Below are 20,291 nucleotides of genomic sequence, written 5' to 3'. Positions count from 1 at the left end.
AGAGGTTGGACAAACAGATAATTTTCACTGAAGCATCAGAGTATATACAATTGCTAGATGCATAGATAGCGTTGGTGTTGATCAACAAACACCATGCTGCGTATCCTGATGCCTTCTCAGTCATTGCTGGAGATCAACCTTGAAGAAGGTCCTCCCAAACTACCTGTGGTGAAACCACAATTGTACGTATTTGTCATATGTAAATTGCATGATCTTTCCTGGTTGACCCTGCTCTCACTGGCCAGCTTGTGACTCCTCCCCTTTCTTCCCCAGAAAGGCTGTCATGCCATACACTTGCCCTAGTTCGAGTCCTGGTCAGTGTGAGGGACCAACACATGGATGCTATCTATCTTTTGCAAATAAAAGCCTTCAGTTTTGGCAACTTTAATTTTTGTGTAATTGATCATGCATCGCTACCACCAGCATGTTTCCTGTAACACTAGGAGATCGGACACTCTCAACCACGGTGACACAACCATCAAGGATACCAACCACACCATTCCACACTTGAACTTTGGAAAGTTGAACCATGCATCTCCTTCCTGCATGCAGATAGAAACTGAAGAGCACTACCAACAGGGAAGACTGCAGAGAGATGATCAGCAGAGGTAGAAAAGTGACTTTGTGACTGTCTGGAATTTAAGGACTTGGTATTGGATCTAAATGAATGTATCACCAACTTTATCACAAAATGTGTGGATGAGTGTGTTCCTACTAAGACTAACTGGATGCATCCTAACCAGAAGCCATAGATAAACCAAGAGATGTGTAAAACCATTTAAGAGAAAATCTGTAGAGTTTAAATAAGGAGATTCAGAGATGTGCAGCAAGACCAGGTGCCTGAAAGCAACAGTTCTGAACCAATCTGGAGTCTCAGGTGTTCAACAGGTATGGCATGACTTCACACTTGCAAAGTGAAAAAAGGCAGTATCATGAACTGTGATGCATCACTTCCAGACGAACACAGGGCCTTCTATGCTTGCATTGAAAGGGAAAACAGTGACAGACTCTAGCAAATCTCCACAGCTCCTGGTGACTCTCCTACTTTCTGCATCCGGCACACATTTTCAGGAGGCTGGATCCTAAAAGCTTCCAGCCCAAATGGGGTGCATGGCTGGGCCCTTAAAACCTATGAGAGCCAACTGGCTGGAGTCTTGGGACATCAATATCATGCTGCAATAGTCAAGATGTCTCCACTTGCTTTTAAAAGATGTCTATTATTTGGATGTACAAGAAGAGCAAGGTGATATGCCTCAATGACTGACAGCCAGAGGCCATGACATCTATCATTCTGAAGTGCTTCAAGAGGTTGGTTATGGAGCACATAAACTCCTGTCACAGGAAGGACCTGAACATTGATTTGCATATTGTCCCAACAGGTCAGTAGTAGATGCCATCTCATTGGACTTTTATTGTGTTAGATTACCAAGATCACAGGAGCACCAACATTCAGCTATTGTTCATTGACTGCAGCTTGGCTTTCACCACCATCCAACCAGAAAAACTCATTGGCAAACTATATGTCACTGTCTGTCCCTCTGCAACTGGATCTTCAGCTTCCTCATTGGTCAGCGTGGAGGAGGTGATGTTGCCATCAACACAGGTGCCCTCCGGAGGAGTCACGTGATGGAGTAGTGGCCGGACGGTGAACTCCAGCCCTCTCCAGAAAAGTCGGAAAAAACAAAGGAAAACACAAAGGCACAGAAATAAAAGTTAAAGAAAAATGAGTATAAAGGTGGAAAGAAGATGGCGACAAAAAAAGAAAAATCGAAATCAACAGTAAGAAGAGAGGAAGAGAAGACAACGAAGGAAGAAGGAGAAGGCCTTACCTGTTTGAAGAGGCCCGCGGTGGAGAGAGAAACCCGCTCCCTCAGATCAGTAAAAATGGGACTACAAAAATGGCTCGCTGAGCCGAGTAAAAGTGCGCAACCGCGCATGAAAAAAAACACACCGACGGGAGAGGTGACCAGCTGGGGAGTCGATCTCCACAGCCGGCAACGACAGCTGCAGAACACCTGCAGCAAGAAGAGAACACAGAAGACAATGGAAACAAGAAAGAAGAGAAGAAAAGGGCAACAAAGAAACAACAGATGGCCAACCCAGAGGAAGAAGAAGAGGAAGAGGAAGAGTACAGTGAAATAGAAGAAAGGGAAAGGCAAGATAAAGGATATACTTTCTCTTATTAAAGGATACATGGAGTCATTTAAAGAATGGCAAACACAGGAATTTAATGATTTAAGAAGAAGAATAAACAACACAGAAGAAAAAATGAATAAAATAGATATGACCTTAACAGAAATAGGAAAGAAAATGGACAAGATGGAAGAGCGGGAAGCAGCAGTAGAAATGGAAGTAGAGGACTTAAAAAAGAAATTAGAGGAATCTAATAAAAAAGCAATAGAGACACAAGAACTGTTAGCTCAGAAAATAGATATAATGGAAAATTATAACAGAAGAAATAACATAAAGATAGTGGGCCTTAAGGAAGATGAAGAAGGCAAGAATATGAGAGAGTTTATAAAAGATTGGATCCCTAGGATCCTAGGATGTCCAGAACTACAGCAAGAAATGGAAATAGAAAGGGCACATAGAGCATTGGCCTTTAAACCACAACCACAACAAAAACCAAGATCTATTTTAGTAAAATTCCTAAGATATACTACAAGAGAAAAGGTACTGGAGAAGACAATGGAAAAAGTAAGAGAGGGCAACAAGCCACTGGAATATAAAGGGCAAAAAATCTTCATTTATCCAGATATAAGTTTTGAACTCCTAAAGAAGAGAAAGGAGTTCAATACAGCAAAAGCGATTTTATGGAAGAAAGGGTATAAATTTATACTAAAGCATCCAGCGGTATTGAAAATATTTATTCCAGGACAACAAAACAGACTATTCTCGGATCCAGAAGAAGCACGAAAATTTGCAGAACAATTACAAAATAGACTGAGGGATGAAGACGTGTAATGAGAGTAGAAATTATCATGATTGATATGTATGTGGGTAAACAGGTATAAGAGTGTATAAGTATAATGTGCATACGTGAATGTATCTGTATTTAGAGGAAAATATAGATAGTATAGACAAGAATTAATAAGGGAAGGTAATGGAATAGAGAGAATAAGGAGGGAATTAAAAGAGTGACCTTTGTTACATATGAAAAGTGAAATCTTTTCTGGGGGGGCTGGGTGGGGGGAAATAGCGGTCACTGCAAAATCAGTTGACGCTTGCGAGTGGATTCGAAACCCAAATGGAGAGGGGAGATGTGGTTGTCCGACAAGGGATAAAGGACAACTCAGGAGGGGAAGGGGAGATTGGGGCTAAAGAAGCTATAAATAGGAGAATAAGGAAAATGTTTGATGTTTTAGGAATGTTGTCTTATAAAGGGTTTAAAATAAGCAAACAGAAATGGAAAAGGAGGAAAGGTAATGATGGAAAAACGGAGAGGGAAGATAAACAAAGTATAAAATGGCTACGTTGAACTATATGACTTTAAATATTAATGGAATACATAACCAAATTAAAAGGAAGAAACTGCTAAATTTACTGAAAAAAGAAAAAATAGATATAGCATTTGTCCAAGAAACACACTTAACTGAATTGGAGCACAAGAAATTAAAGAGAGATTGGGTAGGACATGTAACAGCAGCATCGTATAATTCAAAAGCAAGAGGAGTGGCTATATTAATTAGTAAAAATGTGCCATTTAAAATAGAAGAGGAAATAATAGATCCAGCAGGGAGATATGTAATGATAAAATGTCAGACATATTCGGAGTTTTGGAATCTACTCAATGTATATTCACCTAACGAAGAAGATCAAAAGTTTATGCAAGATATCTTTTTGAAGGTAGCTAATACGCAAGGGAACATACTAATAGGAGGGGATTTCAACCTGAATTTGGATTCAAATATGGATAAAACTGGGAAAAAAATTAACAGAAAGAACAAAGTAACCAAATTTATAATTAAATCAATGCAAGAAATGCAACTTTTGGATATATGGAGGAAACAAAACCCAAAAGAAAAAGAATATTCATATTACTCGGCTAGACATAAAACATACTCAAGAATAGACCTATTTTTGTTATCAGCTAGTATGCAAGATAGAGTAAGAAAAACAGAATATAAAGCTAGAATACTATCGGACCATTCACCCTTAATATTGACACTAAAGCTAGAGGACATCCCTCCAAGAATGTATAGATGGAGATTAAACCCCATGCTACTTAAAAGGCAGGATTTTAGAGAATTTATTGAAAAACAATTAAAAATGTATTTTGAAATAAATATGGAATCAGTGGAAGATAAGTTTATAGTATGGGATGCAATGAAAGCATTCATTAGAGGGCAAATAATAAGTTATGTAACCAAGATGAAGAAGGACTATAATCAGGAAACAGAGCAGTTGGAAAGGGAAATAGTAAATATAGAAAAAAAATTAGCAATGAAGGAAGATACAACCAAAAGAAGAGAATTGGCAGATAAAAAAATAAAATATGAAATATTACAAACATATAAGGTAGAGAAGAATATAATGAAGACAAAACAGAAATATTATGAACTGGGGGGAAAAAACGCACAAAATCCTAGCATGGTAGCTTAAGACAGAACAAGCTAAGAAAATGGTATTGGCATCAAGGAAAAAAGACAAACAAATTACATATAATCCAAAAGAAATTAAGGAAAATTTTAGAGAATTCTATGAACAATTATACCGAACTGAAAACGAAGGGAAAATAGATGAATTTTTGACTAAAATGGAACTACCAAAACTACAAATAGAGGAACAAAATAAATTAACAGAACCATTTGGAACAGTAGAAATACAAGAGATAATAAAAAAATTACCAAATAATAAGACACCAGGAGAGGATGGATTTCCAATAGAATTCTACAAAACATTTAAAGACTTATTAATTCCGCCCCTCCTAGATGTAATCAACCAGATTGATGAAACACAAAGCTTACCAGATTCATGTAAAACAGCAATAATTACAGTAATACTAAAACAAGGGAAAGATCCACTCTCACCAGCGTCATATAGACCAATATCTTTACTAAACACAGATTATAAGATAATAGCTAAACTATTAGCAAACAGATTAGCAGAGCAGGTACTGAAAATGGTAAATTTAGAGCAAACTGGATTTATCAAAAAAAGATGCACAACAGACAATATTTGTAAATTTATTAACTTAATTCATGCAGTAGAAGGAAATGAAGCACCTGCAGTAGCAGTTGCTTTAAACGCAGAGAAGGCCTTCGACAGAGTAGAATGTAATTATTTGTTCAAAGTATTGCAAAAATTCAGTTTACCGGAGAAGTATATTAATTGGATTAAAGCATTATATAAGGGACCGTTAGCGAAAGTGACAGTAAATGGACATGTATCAAAGCAATTTAACTTAAGCAGGTCAACGCGGCAGGGATGCCCACTATCACCTTTATTGTTTGTGTTAGCTATTGAACCACTAGCAGAATTGATAAGAATAGATAATAATATAAAAGGAATAAAAATAAAAGGCAAGGAATATAAAATCAGTCTATTTGCAGATGATGTTATAGTGTACTTAACAGAACCAGAACTATCAATAAAAGAATTATATAAGAAATTGAAGGAATATGGAGAAGTGTCGGGTTACAAGATAAACGTAAATAAAAGTGAAGCAATGCCTATGAATAATGCGGATTTCTCAAAATTTAAGAAGGAATCTCCATTTAGATGGCAAATGCAGGCAATAAGATACCTAGGTGTACAAATAAACAAAAATCTCGGCCAATTATATAAACTCAATTATTATCCACTAATGAAAAAATTACAGGACGATTTAGAGCATTGGAAAGATTTACCACTAACACTAATAGGAAGGATAAACTGTATTAAAATGAACATTTTTCCAAGGATATTATACTTATTTCAGGCATTGCCAATACAACTGACAGAAAAATTCTTCAAAGAGTTAAAGAAAATAATAAGGAAATTTTTATGGAGAGGGGGGAAACCGAGGATAGCACTAGATAAATTAACAGAATGGTATAAACAAGGAGGCTTACAACTGCCAAACTTTAAAAATTATTATAGAGCCGCACAATTAAGATACCTATCAGACTTTTATCAAACAAGGGAAAAACCAGACTGGACGAGATTAGAATTAGATAAAATAGGGGAAAAGATACCTGAACACATATTATATAAATGGGATGAAAAATTAGAACAACATAGAACTTCTGCAGTATTACATCATCTCCTCAATATTTGGAAGAAGATTCATGTAGAAAGAAATAAAACAAATTATCAATTACCAAAACTAATATTGACGCAAAATAAGTTACTCCTTTTTACAATAGATAACCTTTCCTTAAGAGAATGGGGAAAAAAAAGGGATTAAAAGAATAGAAAATTGTTTTTCAGGAAGTAGATTCTTATCCTTGAACAAATGAGAGATAAGTACAATATAACTGGAGATACAGCGCTGGCATATTACCAATTGAGATCCTACTTGAAGGATAAATTAGGAAGCAGTTTGAGTTTGTCAGAGGGAAGTAACCTTGAATATGTGATTACAGATACAATGTTAATCAAAAGATTTATAACAAATATTTATATTAAACTGCAAGAAAAGGAGAATGATGAAACAAATGGTGAAACTAAACAAAAATGGGAACAAGATTTAAATATAAAGATAAAAAAGGATACATGGGAAAAATTATGTTCTGGAACGATGAGAAATACAATAAATACGAGGCTACGTATGATACAATATAACTGGTTACACAGACTATACATTACACCTCAAAAGTTAAATAAATGGGACCCAACAGTATCTGATAGATGTTTTCGATGTAAAAAAGAAATGGGAACAACAATTCATGCAATCTGGACATGTGAGAAAGTAGAAAAATTTTGGGAAGATCTCAATCAGATATTAAATAAAATAACAGAAAACAATATACCAAAGAATCCAGAGATCTTTCTCCTAAATAACATAAAAAACAAAGAATTTGGAATTGATTTGGAGGATGCACAAAAAAGATTTGTTAAGATAGCTCTAGCCGTAGCAAAAAAATGTATTATGTCAACCTGGAAATTGGAAGATAATCTGAAAATACAACAATGGTATATAGAAATGAATAAATGTATTCCATTAGAAAAAATTACATATAGTTTAAGAAATAATATTGAAATATTCGAACAAATATGGGAGCCTTACATTAAATACAATAGCGAAAACCTACCGGGGACAATCATTACCTAAGTTGATGGAAGGAGAAGGAAAGAAAAGAATGGACTCAGTAGAATTTCTGGTGTATTTTTGTTGAATGACAACATTGTCTGACTGGTTTAACGTAATCTAGATTGTATACCTAAAATGGATGGGAGGGGGGTGGGTGGGGAGGTGGCTTGGGAGGAGGGGGGAGAGAGAAAAAAGTCACTGTAAATGTGTGAAAAAGAAAAAGTGTGTATCATGGCTAATGTGATTTATGGTGTGAAAAATAAAAATTTTTTAAAAAACACAGGTGCCCTCCTAAGGCTATGTGCTTGGTTTTCTTCTCTGTTCATTTCTGACTGTGTGGCCATGTTTGACTTCACTCAGTCTACAAATTCACTGATGACACTACCATTGTTGGCTGAATAAAAAGATGAAAAAGAAATTGGACAGGTGCATGGATGAGAAGGTTATGGTCTGGTCCAGGTCAGTGGGACGAGAGAGAAAAATAATTTGGCACATACTAGAAGTGTCTGTTTCTGTGCTGTAATGTTCTGTGGTTCTATGACAAGTCAGAATACAAATAGATATCTTATTGGGCGGTGCTAGAACTACAATCTTGCTCTCAACATCACCAAGGCCAAGAAGCTTATAGTTGATTTTCGGAAGGGGAGGACAAGGGACAATGCACAGTTCGCATTGATGAGACAGAGGTGGAGAGTACCACATTGGAACTTTCAAGTTCTTGAGGGTTCATGTTTCAGAAGACCTGTTCTTGAGCTAGCAATTCAAGGCAAATATGAAGAAATCACACTAATGCTTCTACTTTCTACAAGGTCTCAGGAGATTTGCATGAAATTAAATACTCTATCAAACTTCTACAGGTGCACTATGGAAAATATACTGATGGGTTGTGTCACCATTTGGTTTGGGAATTTGAATGCCCAGGAACACAGAAGGCTCCATAAAGTACCAATTTGAATTAGGTCTATCCATTCATGTCTGCATCCTCAAGAAGCAGATAAATCCCCAGGGCCAGATAATCTACATCCAAGAGTGCTTAAGGAAGTAGCCCAAGAAATAGTGGATGTTTTAGTGATAATTTTTCAAAACTCTTAGATTCTGGATTAGTTCCTGAGGATTGGAGGGTGGCAAACGTAACCTCACTTTTTAAGAAGGGAGGGAGAGAGAAAATGGGAAACGATAGACCAGTTAGCCTGACATCGGTAGTGGGGAAAATGCTAGAGTCAGTTATTAAAGATGCAATGGCAGCACATTTGGAAAGTAGTGATATTATCGGACAGAGTCAATATGGTTTATGAAAGGAAAATCATGTCTGACGAATCTCATTGAATTTTTTGAGGATGTAACTAGTAGAGTGGATAAGGGAAAACCAGTGGATGTGGTATATCTGGACTTTCGGAAGGCTTTTGATAAGGTCCCACACAGGAGATTAATGTACAAACTTAAATCACGTGTAGGAGATATGGTATTGAGGTGGATAGAGAATTGGTTAACAGACAGGAATCAAAGAGTATGAATAAATGGGTTCTTTTCAGAATGGCAGGCAGCAAGGCTCAGTGCTGGGACCACAGTTATTAACAATATATGTCAATGAGGGGAATAGAAAGCAGCCTCTCCAAAATTTGCAGACGACATGAAGCTGGGTGGCAGGGTTAGCTGTGTAGAGGATGCTAAGAGGATGCAGAGTGACTTAGACAAGTTGGCTGCGTGGGCCAGTGCATGGCAGATGCAGTATGGAGAAATGAGAGGTTATCCACTTTGGAGGCAAGAACAGGAGAGAAGATTATTACCTAAATGGTGTTCGATTAGGAAAAGGAGAGATGCAACAAGACCTGGGTGTTGCTGTGCACCGGTCATTGAAAGTGGGCATGCAGGAACAGCAGGCAGTGAAGAAAGTGAAAGGTATGTTGTCATTCATAGTAAGAGGATTCGAGTACAGGAGCAGAGAGCTTCTACTGCAGCTGTACAGGGCCTTGGTGAGACCACACCTAGAGTATTGTGTACAGTTTTGTCTCCCTATCTGAAGAAAGACATCCTTGCCACAGAGAAAGTGTAAAGAAGGTTCACTGGATTGATACTAGGGATGGCAGGACTTTCATATGAAGAAAGGCTGGATCAGCTAGGCTTATACTCACAGGAATTTAGAAGATTGAAGGGGGATCTTATAGAAAAGTATAAAATTTTTAAGGGATTGGATAGGCTTGATGCAGGAAGATTGTTCCTGATTTTGGGTAAAACCAGAACCAGGGGTCACAGGTTAAGGATAAGGGGGAGATCTTTTAGGACTGAGATGAGAAAAAAAAATCTCTTGGGAGAGTGGTGAATCTGTGGAATTCTTTTCCACAAGAAGTAGTTGAAGCTGGTTCTTTATCTATATTTAAGAGAGAGTTAGATTTGGCCCTTGTGGCTAAAGGGATCAGGGAGTATGGGGAGAAGGCAGGTACTGGGTACTGAGTAGACGATCAGCCATGATCAAAATAAATGGCGGTGTAGGCTTGAAGGGCCAAATGGCCTAATCTTGCACCTATTTTCTGTGTTTCTATGTTTAAGACAGCCAACATCATAAAGGACCCCCCCATCACCCCGATCACAACCTCTTCTTAATGCTACTTTTGGTCAGAAGCTTGAAGACACACACCCCTAAGTTCAATAACAGTTTCTTTCCAAGAAGCTGTCAGACTTTTGAACTTCCCTCTGTTATACAAATGAAGAACTGCTCTGACACCACCAAAATGTCTGTACTATTGCTTCGTCAATTTTTTTGCACTGGGAAAACTGAATTTAAAAAAAAATATATTATTGTTTATTTTTAATGCATTTATTTTGGCTCCTCAATAGTCAGCAGGAATTGGAGGAGTAAGTGTGAAGGGTTATCATGAAAAGCTGTCGGAAAAACTTATCCCTGATCTCTCCCCTAAACCTTTCTCACTTCACTTTGTAGCAATGTTCCCTGGTGTTTGCTATTCCTGCCCTGGGAAAAGGGCACTGGCTGTCCACCTTGTCTTTGTCTCTCAGAATCTTGTAGACCTCCATTGTCTCCTCATCCTTCTGTGCTCCAAAGAGAAAAGGCCCAGCTCTGCTAACCTTGTCTCATGACACGTACTTTCAAATCCAGGCAACATCCTGGTTAATCTCTGTACCCTCTCCATTGCTTCCTTATCCTTCCTATATTGAAGTGACTAGAACTGATCACAACACTCTGTGTGGTCTTACCAGAGATTTGTAGAGATGCAGCATGAACTTAATCCCCTATGAATGAACCCAGTGTAGTGAATGTCTGCCAATCTGCCTGTCTCCCCTCTGGCGAGCCCTGCTGTACTAACATTGGCTGTGCATTATCTCTACTGTTAAGAACACTCCCCTTGGATATAACTATATGCATCTATTGTCTTTCATTATTGTACCATGAGTTTCTGCTAATAAAAGCCATGATTATTGTTTGACCACATCCTCTTTGTCTACTTCATCAACTGGCACTTCAATTTTATTAGCAGAAATGGATGCAGCACTCAAGCCAGAATGGCTGATAATCGACCAGTCTGCCCCGAGGGCCAGAGAAATTTTCAACCACTGGATTGTTTGTTTCAATTACTAGATGGCTCGAAACAACGTGGTCGATGAGGCAATACAGTGGGGCCACCTGAACTCTGCTGGGTGAGGTCCCTTTCGCTGTAACGCAAGGAACTAGCACTCTGGCTATAGCCTGGGAACATCTAACTGCTTACTGTGCAGCACCATGTAATGTGGTGCTTGCTCAACACCAGTTGCTGACTGGACGCCAGAAATCCAGGGAAAGTGATGCTCCCTATGCACTGGCTCTCGACTCACTGGCAAATGAATGTGATGTCAGGGCAGATGATGTGCAACAACACCGCAATGCCTTGAAGCTGGATGCTTTAGTCAACGGGATTGACTCCAGTTAATCCGACAGAGGCTGCTGGAGACGGAGCCCTTAACCTACGATCGGGCAGTCACTCTAGCCAAAACTCTGAGAAGTGCCATGCGGTCCAGTGAAACCGAAAAGGAAACATCCAGGAGTGCTGGAACCCTGAAGGAAAGAAAAAGGCGAACTCCTGAAAAATGCTACTTCTGTGATAAGAGCTGGCACCCCAGACAGAAGTGCCTGGCTCGATTTGCTACCTGCAGCTATTGTGGGAAACTCGGCCACTTTGCTAAAGCGTGTAAGGCGAAAAGTACTCCCACTGATAAGAAGAGAAGCACCAAGAAAATGCTTCCTGGAGCTGCAGGAATGGAAGACAACTGTGAAATGGGGAATCTTCAGTCGAGCAGGCTGAATCGACTTCAAGTGAGGGCGAGGTGAGATCCCCTGTGATAGCTCAATTGACTTCAAAGCTTGGGGGTTGTTACGGACTGGAACGGACGACTATGAAGGGGGAGGTGAATGATGAGACTCTTGATTGTCTAATAGATTCAGGGAGTGCTGACAACTACATCCACGAGAGAGTTGCCAGAGCCTTAAATTTGCGGAGATATCCAGCGAACCGAAAAATATCGATGGCTTGTAGTGAACTTACAAAAACTGTACGGGACAAGTGTAAAGTTACTTTAAATTTGCAGGGACATTGCCTGGCTATGTGTGGTTCCTTATTATGCCGGAGCTCTGTGCCCCTGTGGTACTGGGGTTAGATATTCAATCTCAGATGAACAGTGGTGTTAAATTTCAGTGGGCCACTACCCACACTAGCTACTGCAGTCTGTCCAGATTAAAGATCAAAGCTCCCTCCCTTCTCAGTGATTTATCCCCCGAGTGTCGGCCGATTGCCACTAAGAGCCATTCTTACAGCAAAGAGGATTGTGAGTTTATCAAAGCTGAAACCCAGAGATTGCTTAAAGAGGGAGTAATTGAACCTAGTAAGAGTGTGTGGTGAGCCCAGCTGGTAGTTGTGAAAAATCACACTAAGAAATGACTGGCTATTGACTACAGCCAGACAATCAACCGTTACATTAACCTGGATGCCTACCCCCTGCCACGCATCAATGAAATGATTAATCAGATAGCGCAATACAAAGTGTACTCCACTATTGATCTCAAAGCAGCTTACCACCAAATCCCCATTTAAAAAAAAAGACCCTCTACAGCCTTTAAGGCTGATGGAGGGTTATACCAGTTTAAAAGGGTACCTTTTGGAGTCACTAATGGTATGTCAGTGTTTCAGTGGGAACACTGATAAGATTGTTAGGATGTATGAGTTACAGGGAACGTTTCCCTTTCTGGATAATGTCACTAACTGTGGGAAAACACAGGCTGAGCATGACAACAAGTTAAAGAAATTTTGAGCATCAGCTAAAGAACTCAACCTTACATTTAATAAGGGCAAATGTGTGTTCAACGCGACAGAGCTACCCATTCTGGGCTACATTGTCCGAAAGGGCGAAATCCGCCCCGACCCGGAAAGAATGGCCCCCCTTAAGAAGTTACCACCCCCAAACACAGCAAAAGCCCTTAAAAGGTGTATGGGATTCTTTTCCTACTACTGCAAATGGGTTCGGGACTATGCCACAAAGGCACACCCTCTGTTTGACACTAAATCTTTTCCTCTCTCTCCAATGGCCTTGAAGGCTTTCGAGAGAATTAAAGCTGTTATTGCCAAAGCTGCACTCTTGTCCATTGATGAGGATGTCCCATTCCAAATGGAAACTGATATTGTGCCTTGGCAGGAACACTTAATCAAAAGGGCAGACCCCCCTCTCCCGCACGTTACACGGACCTGAACTTAAACATCCTGCCATTGAAAAAGAAGCCCAGGCTATTGAAGCTGTTCGCTACTGGAGACACTTTTGAGTCGGGAGAAAATTTACTCTCGTCACTGATAAGAAATCTGTAGCCTACATATTCAATACTAAACACAAAAGTAAAATCAAGAACGATAAGATGGCACGCGTGTGAATAGAACTCTCAACTTTTAATTATGAGATCCAGTACAGACCGGGCAGGTTAAATGATCCTTCTGACGCATTGTCACAATCTGCTGCTGGTGCTCAGCTGGAAAGGCTAAAAGAGATCCATAGCAGACTGTGCCACCCAGGAGTCACGAGATTCTTCCACTACATAAGGGCTAACAACCTTCCTTACTCTCTGGAAGAAGTCAGGAAACTGACTAAAAGCTCTCCTGTTTGCGCAGAATGCAAACCCCAATACTTCAAAGCTCCAGAGGCCACTCTCATCAAGGCAACCCGACCTTTTGAGAGGATTAGGTTAGATTTTAAAGGGCCATTACCTTCCAACAACAAAAATGTATGTTTCCTTATTGTTATTGACAAATATTCCAGCTTTCCCTTTGCGATACCCTGTCCTGACATCTTGTCAGCATCTGTCATTGTCACTTGACAGAATTTTCAGCATTTTTGGTTTTCCCAATTACATTCACACCGATAGAGGCTCAGCATTCGTGAGCGCTGAACTGCGGCGAGCCCTGCTATGAAAGGGGATTGCCACCAGCCATACCACGAGCTACAACCTGCAGGGCAATGGGCAGGTTGAAAGGTCTAATGCTACAGTCTGGAAGACTGTTAATTTTGCTTTAAAAACACATGGTTACCCTGTTACCCGGTGGCAGGACGTGCTGCCTGAGGCACAACATTCTATTCGGTCTTTATTGTGTACTGCAACAAATCAAACACCTCATAAACGTATGTTTGCCTTTCCTAGGAAATCAGGAACTGTGATGGACTGGCCAGCCTGTTTATCTGAGCCTGGAACCGTGCTGCTGAAGAGCCACGCTCAGGCGCGTAAAGCACTCCCTAGTCCAACCAGTTCAGCTACTGCATACGAACACCATCTGCGCTCATGTTAAATTCCCAGACGGGAGTACTGACACTGCCCCTTCCTCGCACCCCTACTTAGAGGGAGCCTGAAAGGTTGGACTCACACCCCCCCAGCCTGTGACCCCTAGTAAGCTTCAGATGGCCATGCTGAGGCTCCACTGCCTCACGCTAGCGATTCTGGAGCGGGTCCAGAAGCCAGTCCTTCCCACATTACCCGACCCAGGACCTGTACCAAGGTTGCAAGGGAGCTACCTGTTTTGAGACGAAGCACCAGAATTCATAAACAACCTGATAGGTTGCCATATTCATAAAACATCTCATTATATTTTGATTGCTTGCTAGATACTGACATATTTTGGCTGTTAGAGTATCTCAAGGCCAAACATGGTATCCATGTGTCGCTTGCTTCAGTCTTTCCTAGCAGCTGTCTTTTTGATTTTAACCCTTCTTCTGCCAGGGGGGAGACTGTGGTGAATGTCTGCCAAGCTGCCTGTCTCCCCTCTGGCGAGCCTTGCTATACTAACATTGGCTGTGCATTATCTCTACTGTTAAGGACACTCCCCTTGGATATAACTGTATATGCATCTATTGTCTTTCATTATTGTACCATGAGTTTCTGCTAATAAAAGCCATGATTATTGTTTGACCACATTGTCTTTGTCTACTTCATCAACTGGCAATTCACCCAGCATCCCATACGTCTTCTTAACTGTCCTATCAACTTGCTCAGTAACCTTGAGAGATCTAAGGATTTGGACCCTAAGGTCACTCTGTTCCTCCACACTGTAAAGTATCCGACCATTAACTCTGAACTCAGCCTTCTGGTTTCACCTTCCAAAATACATCACCTCACATTTATCCAGATTGAAATCTGGATAGCAGTGGTTATGATCTTTGAGTCCTCTTTGGCCCCAAGGGAGGTGATGGAGGATTGGAGAAATGTATCCCCAGTTTAAAACATGGATAAATCCTGGGAATTATAGACCGATGAGTCTCACGTTGGTGGTGTCCAAATTATTAGAGAGGACTCTTAAGGATCAGATTTATGAGTATTTGGAGAAGCAAGTCTACTCAAGGATAGTCAGCATGGCTTTGTGAAAGGAAGGTCATGCCTCACAAGCCTAACTGAGATTTTTGAGGAGATAACGAAAATAATTGAAGGTCTGACAGTAGATGTGGGCTACATGGATTTTAGTCAGGCATTTGACAAGGTTCCCCATAACAGCCTTGTTCAGAAAACCATGAGGAATGCGACCCATGGCACTTTGGCTGTGTGGATTCAGAATTTACTTGTCTGTAGAAAGCAGAGAGTAGTAGTGGATGGAAATATTTTGCCTGGAGGACAGTGACTAGTGGAGGTCCGTAGGGATATGTTCTGCATCCCCTGCGTTTTTTGAGTTTTATAAATGACCTAGATGAAGAAATGGAAGGATGGGTCAGTAAGTTTTCAGATGATGTGATGGTTGGAAGAGTTATGGATAGTGCTGAAGGTGTCATAGGCTACAAAAGGATATAGACCGGGTGCAGAGTTGGGCAGAAAAATGGCACTACTACTCTCTTCGGTCTATAAATCCCAGGATCTATCCATGTTTTAAACCAGGGATACATTTGCCATTCTCCAATCCTCCGTCACCTCCCTTGGGGCCAAAGAGGACTCAAAGGTCATAACCACTGCCCCAGCTATCTCTTGCCTCACCTCCCACAGCACCTGGGGTATATTGCAGCAAGCCCCAGGGACATCAATTTTAATGTTTTTAAGATGATCCAACACTTCCTCTCCCTTAATCTCAACATTGTCAAGCCTGTTCAGCCCAAAGGTAGCAGTGAGAAGAGATTGTTAGAAGGTCTGATAATGTTAGCTGCCTTCTTGAGGAGGCACCTCACATTGATGGTTTTAAATGAGTGGAAGGTCAAATCCTGTGATTGTCCTGGCTATGTTTCTTGCCTTGTGGAGCTTCTGCATTCCTGGGCACAAATCCCAAATCAGGCTCACAATCAGAATTTTTTTCTCCTGAAGTCACAAAATTCATTGTTTTGTGGCAGCATCACAGTGCAAACATTCATATAAACCACCTTACAAAAATAAATAAAAATAGTACACGAAAAGTCAAAGTGAGGCAGTGTCTTTGGTTCATTGATTATTCAGAATCCAATGGCAGAGAGGAAGAAGCTGTCCTGTGCCACTGAGTGCTTGTCTTTAGGCTCCTGTACCATCTTCATGATGGTAGCAGAGTGAAGAGGGCATGGCCTGGGTGGTGGGGGTCCTTGAAGATAGAAGCTTCTTTGAAGTCACCTCCTCTTGTGGATGTCCTTATTGAAGTCTGGTGCCTGTGATATTGTAGGCCGAGTTAATAACTCTCTGGAGTTTTTTTTTCTTGTCCTGAGAATTAGCACCTCCATGCCAGTCAGTGATACAACCAGCCAGAATGGTCTCCACAGTACACCTGTAGAAGTTTTCGAGTCTTAGGTGACATACCGAATATCCTCAAACACTACAAAGTATAGCCACTGGTGAGCCTTCTTCATGATTGTATTGATAAGAAGGCTCCAGGACAGTTCCTCAGAAATGTTGACTTCCAGGAACTTGAAGTTCTTGACTCTCTCCACTACTCAGCCCTTGATGAGGACTGGACTTGTTCTCCTGACTTCCTCCTGAAGTCAACAATCATCTCCTTGGTTTTGCTAATGTTGATTGCAGTGTACTGGATGTGATGTCATGCCGGTATACTTTCCACAGAGCCCCGTAGATGTTTGATTAAATATTCAGTGACACACCAAATCTCTTATTTCTCCTTTGAAATTTTGATGCATTGGTGTGCCTTGCTCATGGTTGCTTTGATGTGCTGGCTCCAGGAGCTGTCTTCTGGAATGTGGAGACTCAGAAACTTGAAGATTCTCACTCTCACCAACTCCGTCCATTCAATGCAGCCAGGTGTGTGCTTCTTCCTAAAAATCAACAATAAGCTCTTTGGTCTAGGTGATATTGACAGCAAGATTGTTGTTCTGGCACCACCCAACCAGGTTCTTAAACTCAATCCTCTATTCTAACTCATCACCTCCACTTATTCACCAACAAAGGCGGTGTCGTCAGTGTATTTAGTAGATTGAGTTGGAGCCAAACTTGGCTCTGCGCAATCATGAGTGTACATGTTCTATTTGTTTCTCTTGCTCAGGCAGGCATCTTAGTTGGGTGAGTAGGACAAAGGGCCTGTTCTCATGCTGTTCAACACTAATTCTATTTTATTCGACTTTTAAAATGTTTTTAACCTACAGATATCTTCAATATTTTGTTTTACAGGGTGGGTTTTTGCCAAATATATTCAAAGCACTTTCCTATCGGCCTATTGAGTTCAGGGCATTCTTTGCATACTACAATGCTCTCATGAACAAAGGAACAGGTATGATGAAATAATTAAATAACATTCACCAGTAATCAAAAGTTCATGTACCTATTTTTCCCTTGCATTCATGGTTCCTTATCCATTTACTTTGATGCCTGATATTGACAGTCTTCCAATATACAGTATTTGCATTTTCAGCTCTTTACACACTGAGATGACAAAATAGCACGCATGGGTCATGTGGAGAGAGCAGCAATGCACTGAGATGGAAGGGAAGTGGGGTACAAGTCTGCTGGTTCAGCAGTGTGGGTGGATGGTCGCAGAGGAATTCTTAACCAGTACTGTATAGTAATCAGTGGGTTAACAGAACAGGTTATGCAACTGAATTTAATATTTTTAGAAAAATCAAGAACTGCATAACCTATTGAGTATTTTGTTTTAAACTTTCAGTACAATTGTATCTTTTTAGAGAAAACTATCAATAATTGATGTGAAGCGAAGGGAAAAATAGTATTGCATTGGGTACTTTAGCAAAGATCTACGGCAGGTAGGATAGATCTCAATATTGTGTGTGTATAAATATGCCTGTTGTTTGGTGAACTCTCGACCAACAAATGAATGTTTTTTCTTCTTTGTGCCCACTCTGCTGGAACTGATATGGAAATAGTTTAAAACCAGTTAATGTTTTGGAGAAATCTTATGCAGAATTGGAGTGATGAATAAAATTGTGGATAAGAGATGTCTAAATGTTAATCCCCATCTTATGTCATAAATTTGTCTTTAGGGAATCTGAGCAAAGCGGACAGGGAACTCATTATTGTAGCCACAAGTGCAAATAACCATTGCCCCTACTGTGTCATAGCACACAGTGCCATCCATCGCTTATATTCCAAAAATCCAATTCTGGCAGATCAGGTGAGTAATAAAATATTGTATTTGAAATTTTTTTAAAAAATCTGTAAACTTGGCAAGTTGGTGATTTTATTTTCCCTCCCCCCCCCCCCCTTTTCCTTTCAGGTTGTTGTGAACAGGCATTTGGCTGATCTAGACGATCGGCAGCGGGCCATGTTGGATTTTGCTCTTGCTGTGAGCAATGCAGAAAACATCAGTGAAGACCATTTAAAAAATTTGGAGAAACAAGGATTTGACAAAGAGGATGCCTGGGATATTGGTACAATAACAGCTTTCTTTGCAATGTCTAACCGTTTGGCTCACCTCATTGATTTACGTCCAAATGAAGAATTTTATACATTGGGAAGATTGCCTAGTGGTAATGAAAAACAGGAGGGTTAAGACAAAGGAACCTGATTGCCACCTTGTTTCTGATTGCATCCAGATGCTTATTTTGAAAATAGTAAGCAGTATTTAAGTTTGAAATGAAAGTTCTGGAATCCTCATTTTCTAGTTCTCAGGTGTGCAAAATTAGAACTAGAAGCAAATCTTAGAGGAGGTTGTCATGCAAATTTATCCAGGATACCAAATGCGGTCTTTGAAAGTAGAACATAAACCATTGTGATTGTGCATTTATTGAAAAAGAACCAAAGGGAATGGCAGTTAATTGGTGGGATTGAACTCCATTTTGTATTATTTCTTGTACATTTACCAGCATGTAAATTATATCAATTTATCTGGATACCTCTTCCATAATTTCTAATAGAATAGTGAATCTGATGTTCAAGGTGAATCAAACTAATCCATGAATTTATTTCATCCTTCACATAATTGACCCGAATAAATTGCTGTTGGTTTGTTGATTCATGCTTAAGGTAGAACTTTTTTTCAGAAAGTTCTAACCACATGCAATTTTGATTTTATTGGCATTCAAGGAAATTTAATTTATATGAAATTTTAGTGCAACAATTTAATCTGAAATACAATGTGCTGCATTGTTAGACAGAATCAGACACACACAAGGTAAAGAGTGTACAACAGGCTTTAATCCACAAAGACTTCCACAGAGCCAGGCTGGCTGTGGCTGCAGTAACTCTGTGTGAGGCCTCGGGAGGCCGGTGCAGGCTTATATCCCGGAGGGTGATCGACACCTGACCGGGTGGGGCTTGATCCATTCAGGCTGACTGATTGACAGCCGGCCAGGTGTTGTCCTGTCCCCTTACACTCCAGCAGATACAGAGGCTGCCCCCTGCAGAAGGCTGGTGGTGTATCACCACATTCACACCCAGCTTTAAAATTGTCCCGGAGGGGAGGGGGGCAGTTACAAGGAATCGCACCCACTATGTACATACAATATTTACAGGTTGAGATGATTCGGCGGCCGCTGGGTTCTCTGTGACCGTTGTAGGATGGGCTCCTGGTCACTGGTCAGAGGGGAAGGGTGGGGGGCTGGCGGCAGGGGTGTGTGTGGCTGGTATAGTGCCGCATGGAGCGGTGGCCAGCGCGGCCGGGGTTGACGTATGTAGGTCAAATTGGATGGGTGGGGGGGTGGGTTTGTCTCCTAAGGCTGAAGCGGTCCCCTGATGGTCAAGGAGTACCTGCGTGCCCCATAGCTGCCTGGGGACGGGGATGTATGGCCAGTCAGCGTCGTCCTGGGTTGGAGAGTGGCGTGGTGTGGTGGGTGCTCCTGCTAGTGCCAGGTCCCTGGTTGAAACAGTGTCCTCCCTGCCATTGCCAAACCTAATGTAAGCGTAGTTATGGTTTGCATGAAGGAGGAAAACCTGCTCTACCAGGGCTTCAGCCTTGTGTGTCCGTACATGCTTACGCAGAAGCACCAGTCCCGGGGACGTGAGCCATGCTGGGAGTGACATTCCAGTCGTCAACCACCTGGGGATTGAGAACAGACGTTCGTGAGGGGTCTCGTTGGTAGCCATGCACAGCAGTGACAGAATGGCGTAGAGCGCCTCGGGCAGGGTGTCCTTGCAGTTCTCAACGGCCAACCCTTTTGACCTGAGAGCCAGGAGGACTGCCTTCCAGACCAC

The 20,291-nt window shown here is 40.9% G+C and overlaps 1 protein-coding gene across 1 annotated transcript in view; it reads left to right on the top strand.

Moving 5' to 3' along the window:
- LOC138757943 (uncharacterized) overlaps nt 1–19,112 on the top strand; it is a 35,604-nt gene extending 16,492 nt beyond the window's left edge. The window contains exons 3-5 of the mRNA XM_069926128.1: nt 17,316–17,415; nt 18,143–18,273; nt 18,376–19,112. Of these exons, the coding sequence (XP_069782229.1) occupies nt 17,316–17,415; nt 18,143–18,273; nt 18,376–18,651 (507 nt within the window). The 3' untranslated portion in view covers nt 18,652–19,112. The remainder of the gene's footprint in view (nt 1–17,315; nt 17,416–18,142; nt 18,274–18,375) is intronic.
- Nucleotides 19,113–20,291: the final 1,179 nt, after the last annotated feature.

This window comes from Narcine bancroftii, chromosome 3, assembly GCF_036971445.1.
Source record: "Narcine bancroftii isolate sNarBan1 chromosome 3, sNarBan1.hap1, whole genome shotgun sequence".
Taxonomy (NCBI): Eukaryota; Metazoa; Chordata; class Chondrichthyes; order Torpediniformes; family Narcinidae; genus Narcine; species Narcine bancroftii.
The sequence above is the reverse complement of the archived record's forward strand: the minus strand, read 5'-3'. Positions and strand labels throughout refer to the sequence as shown.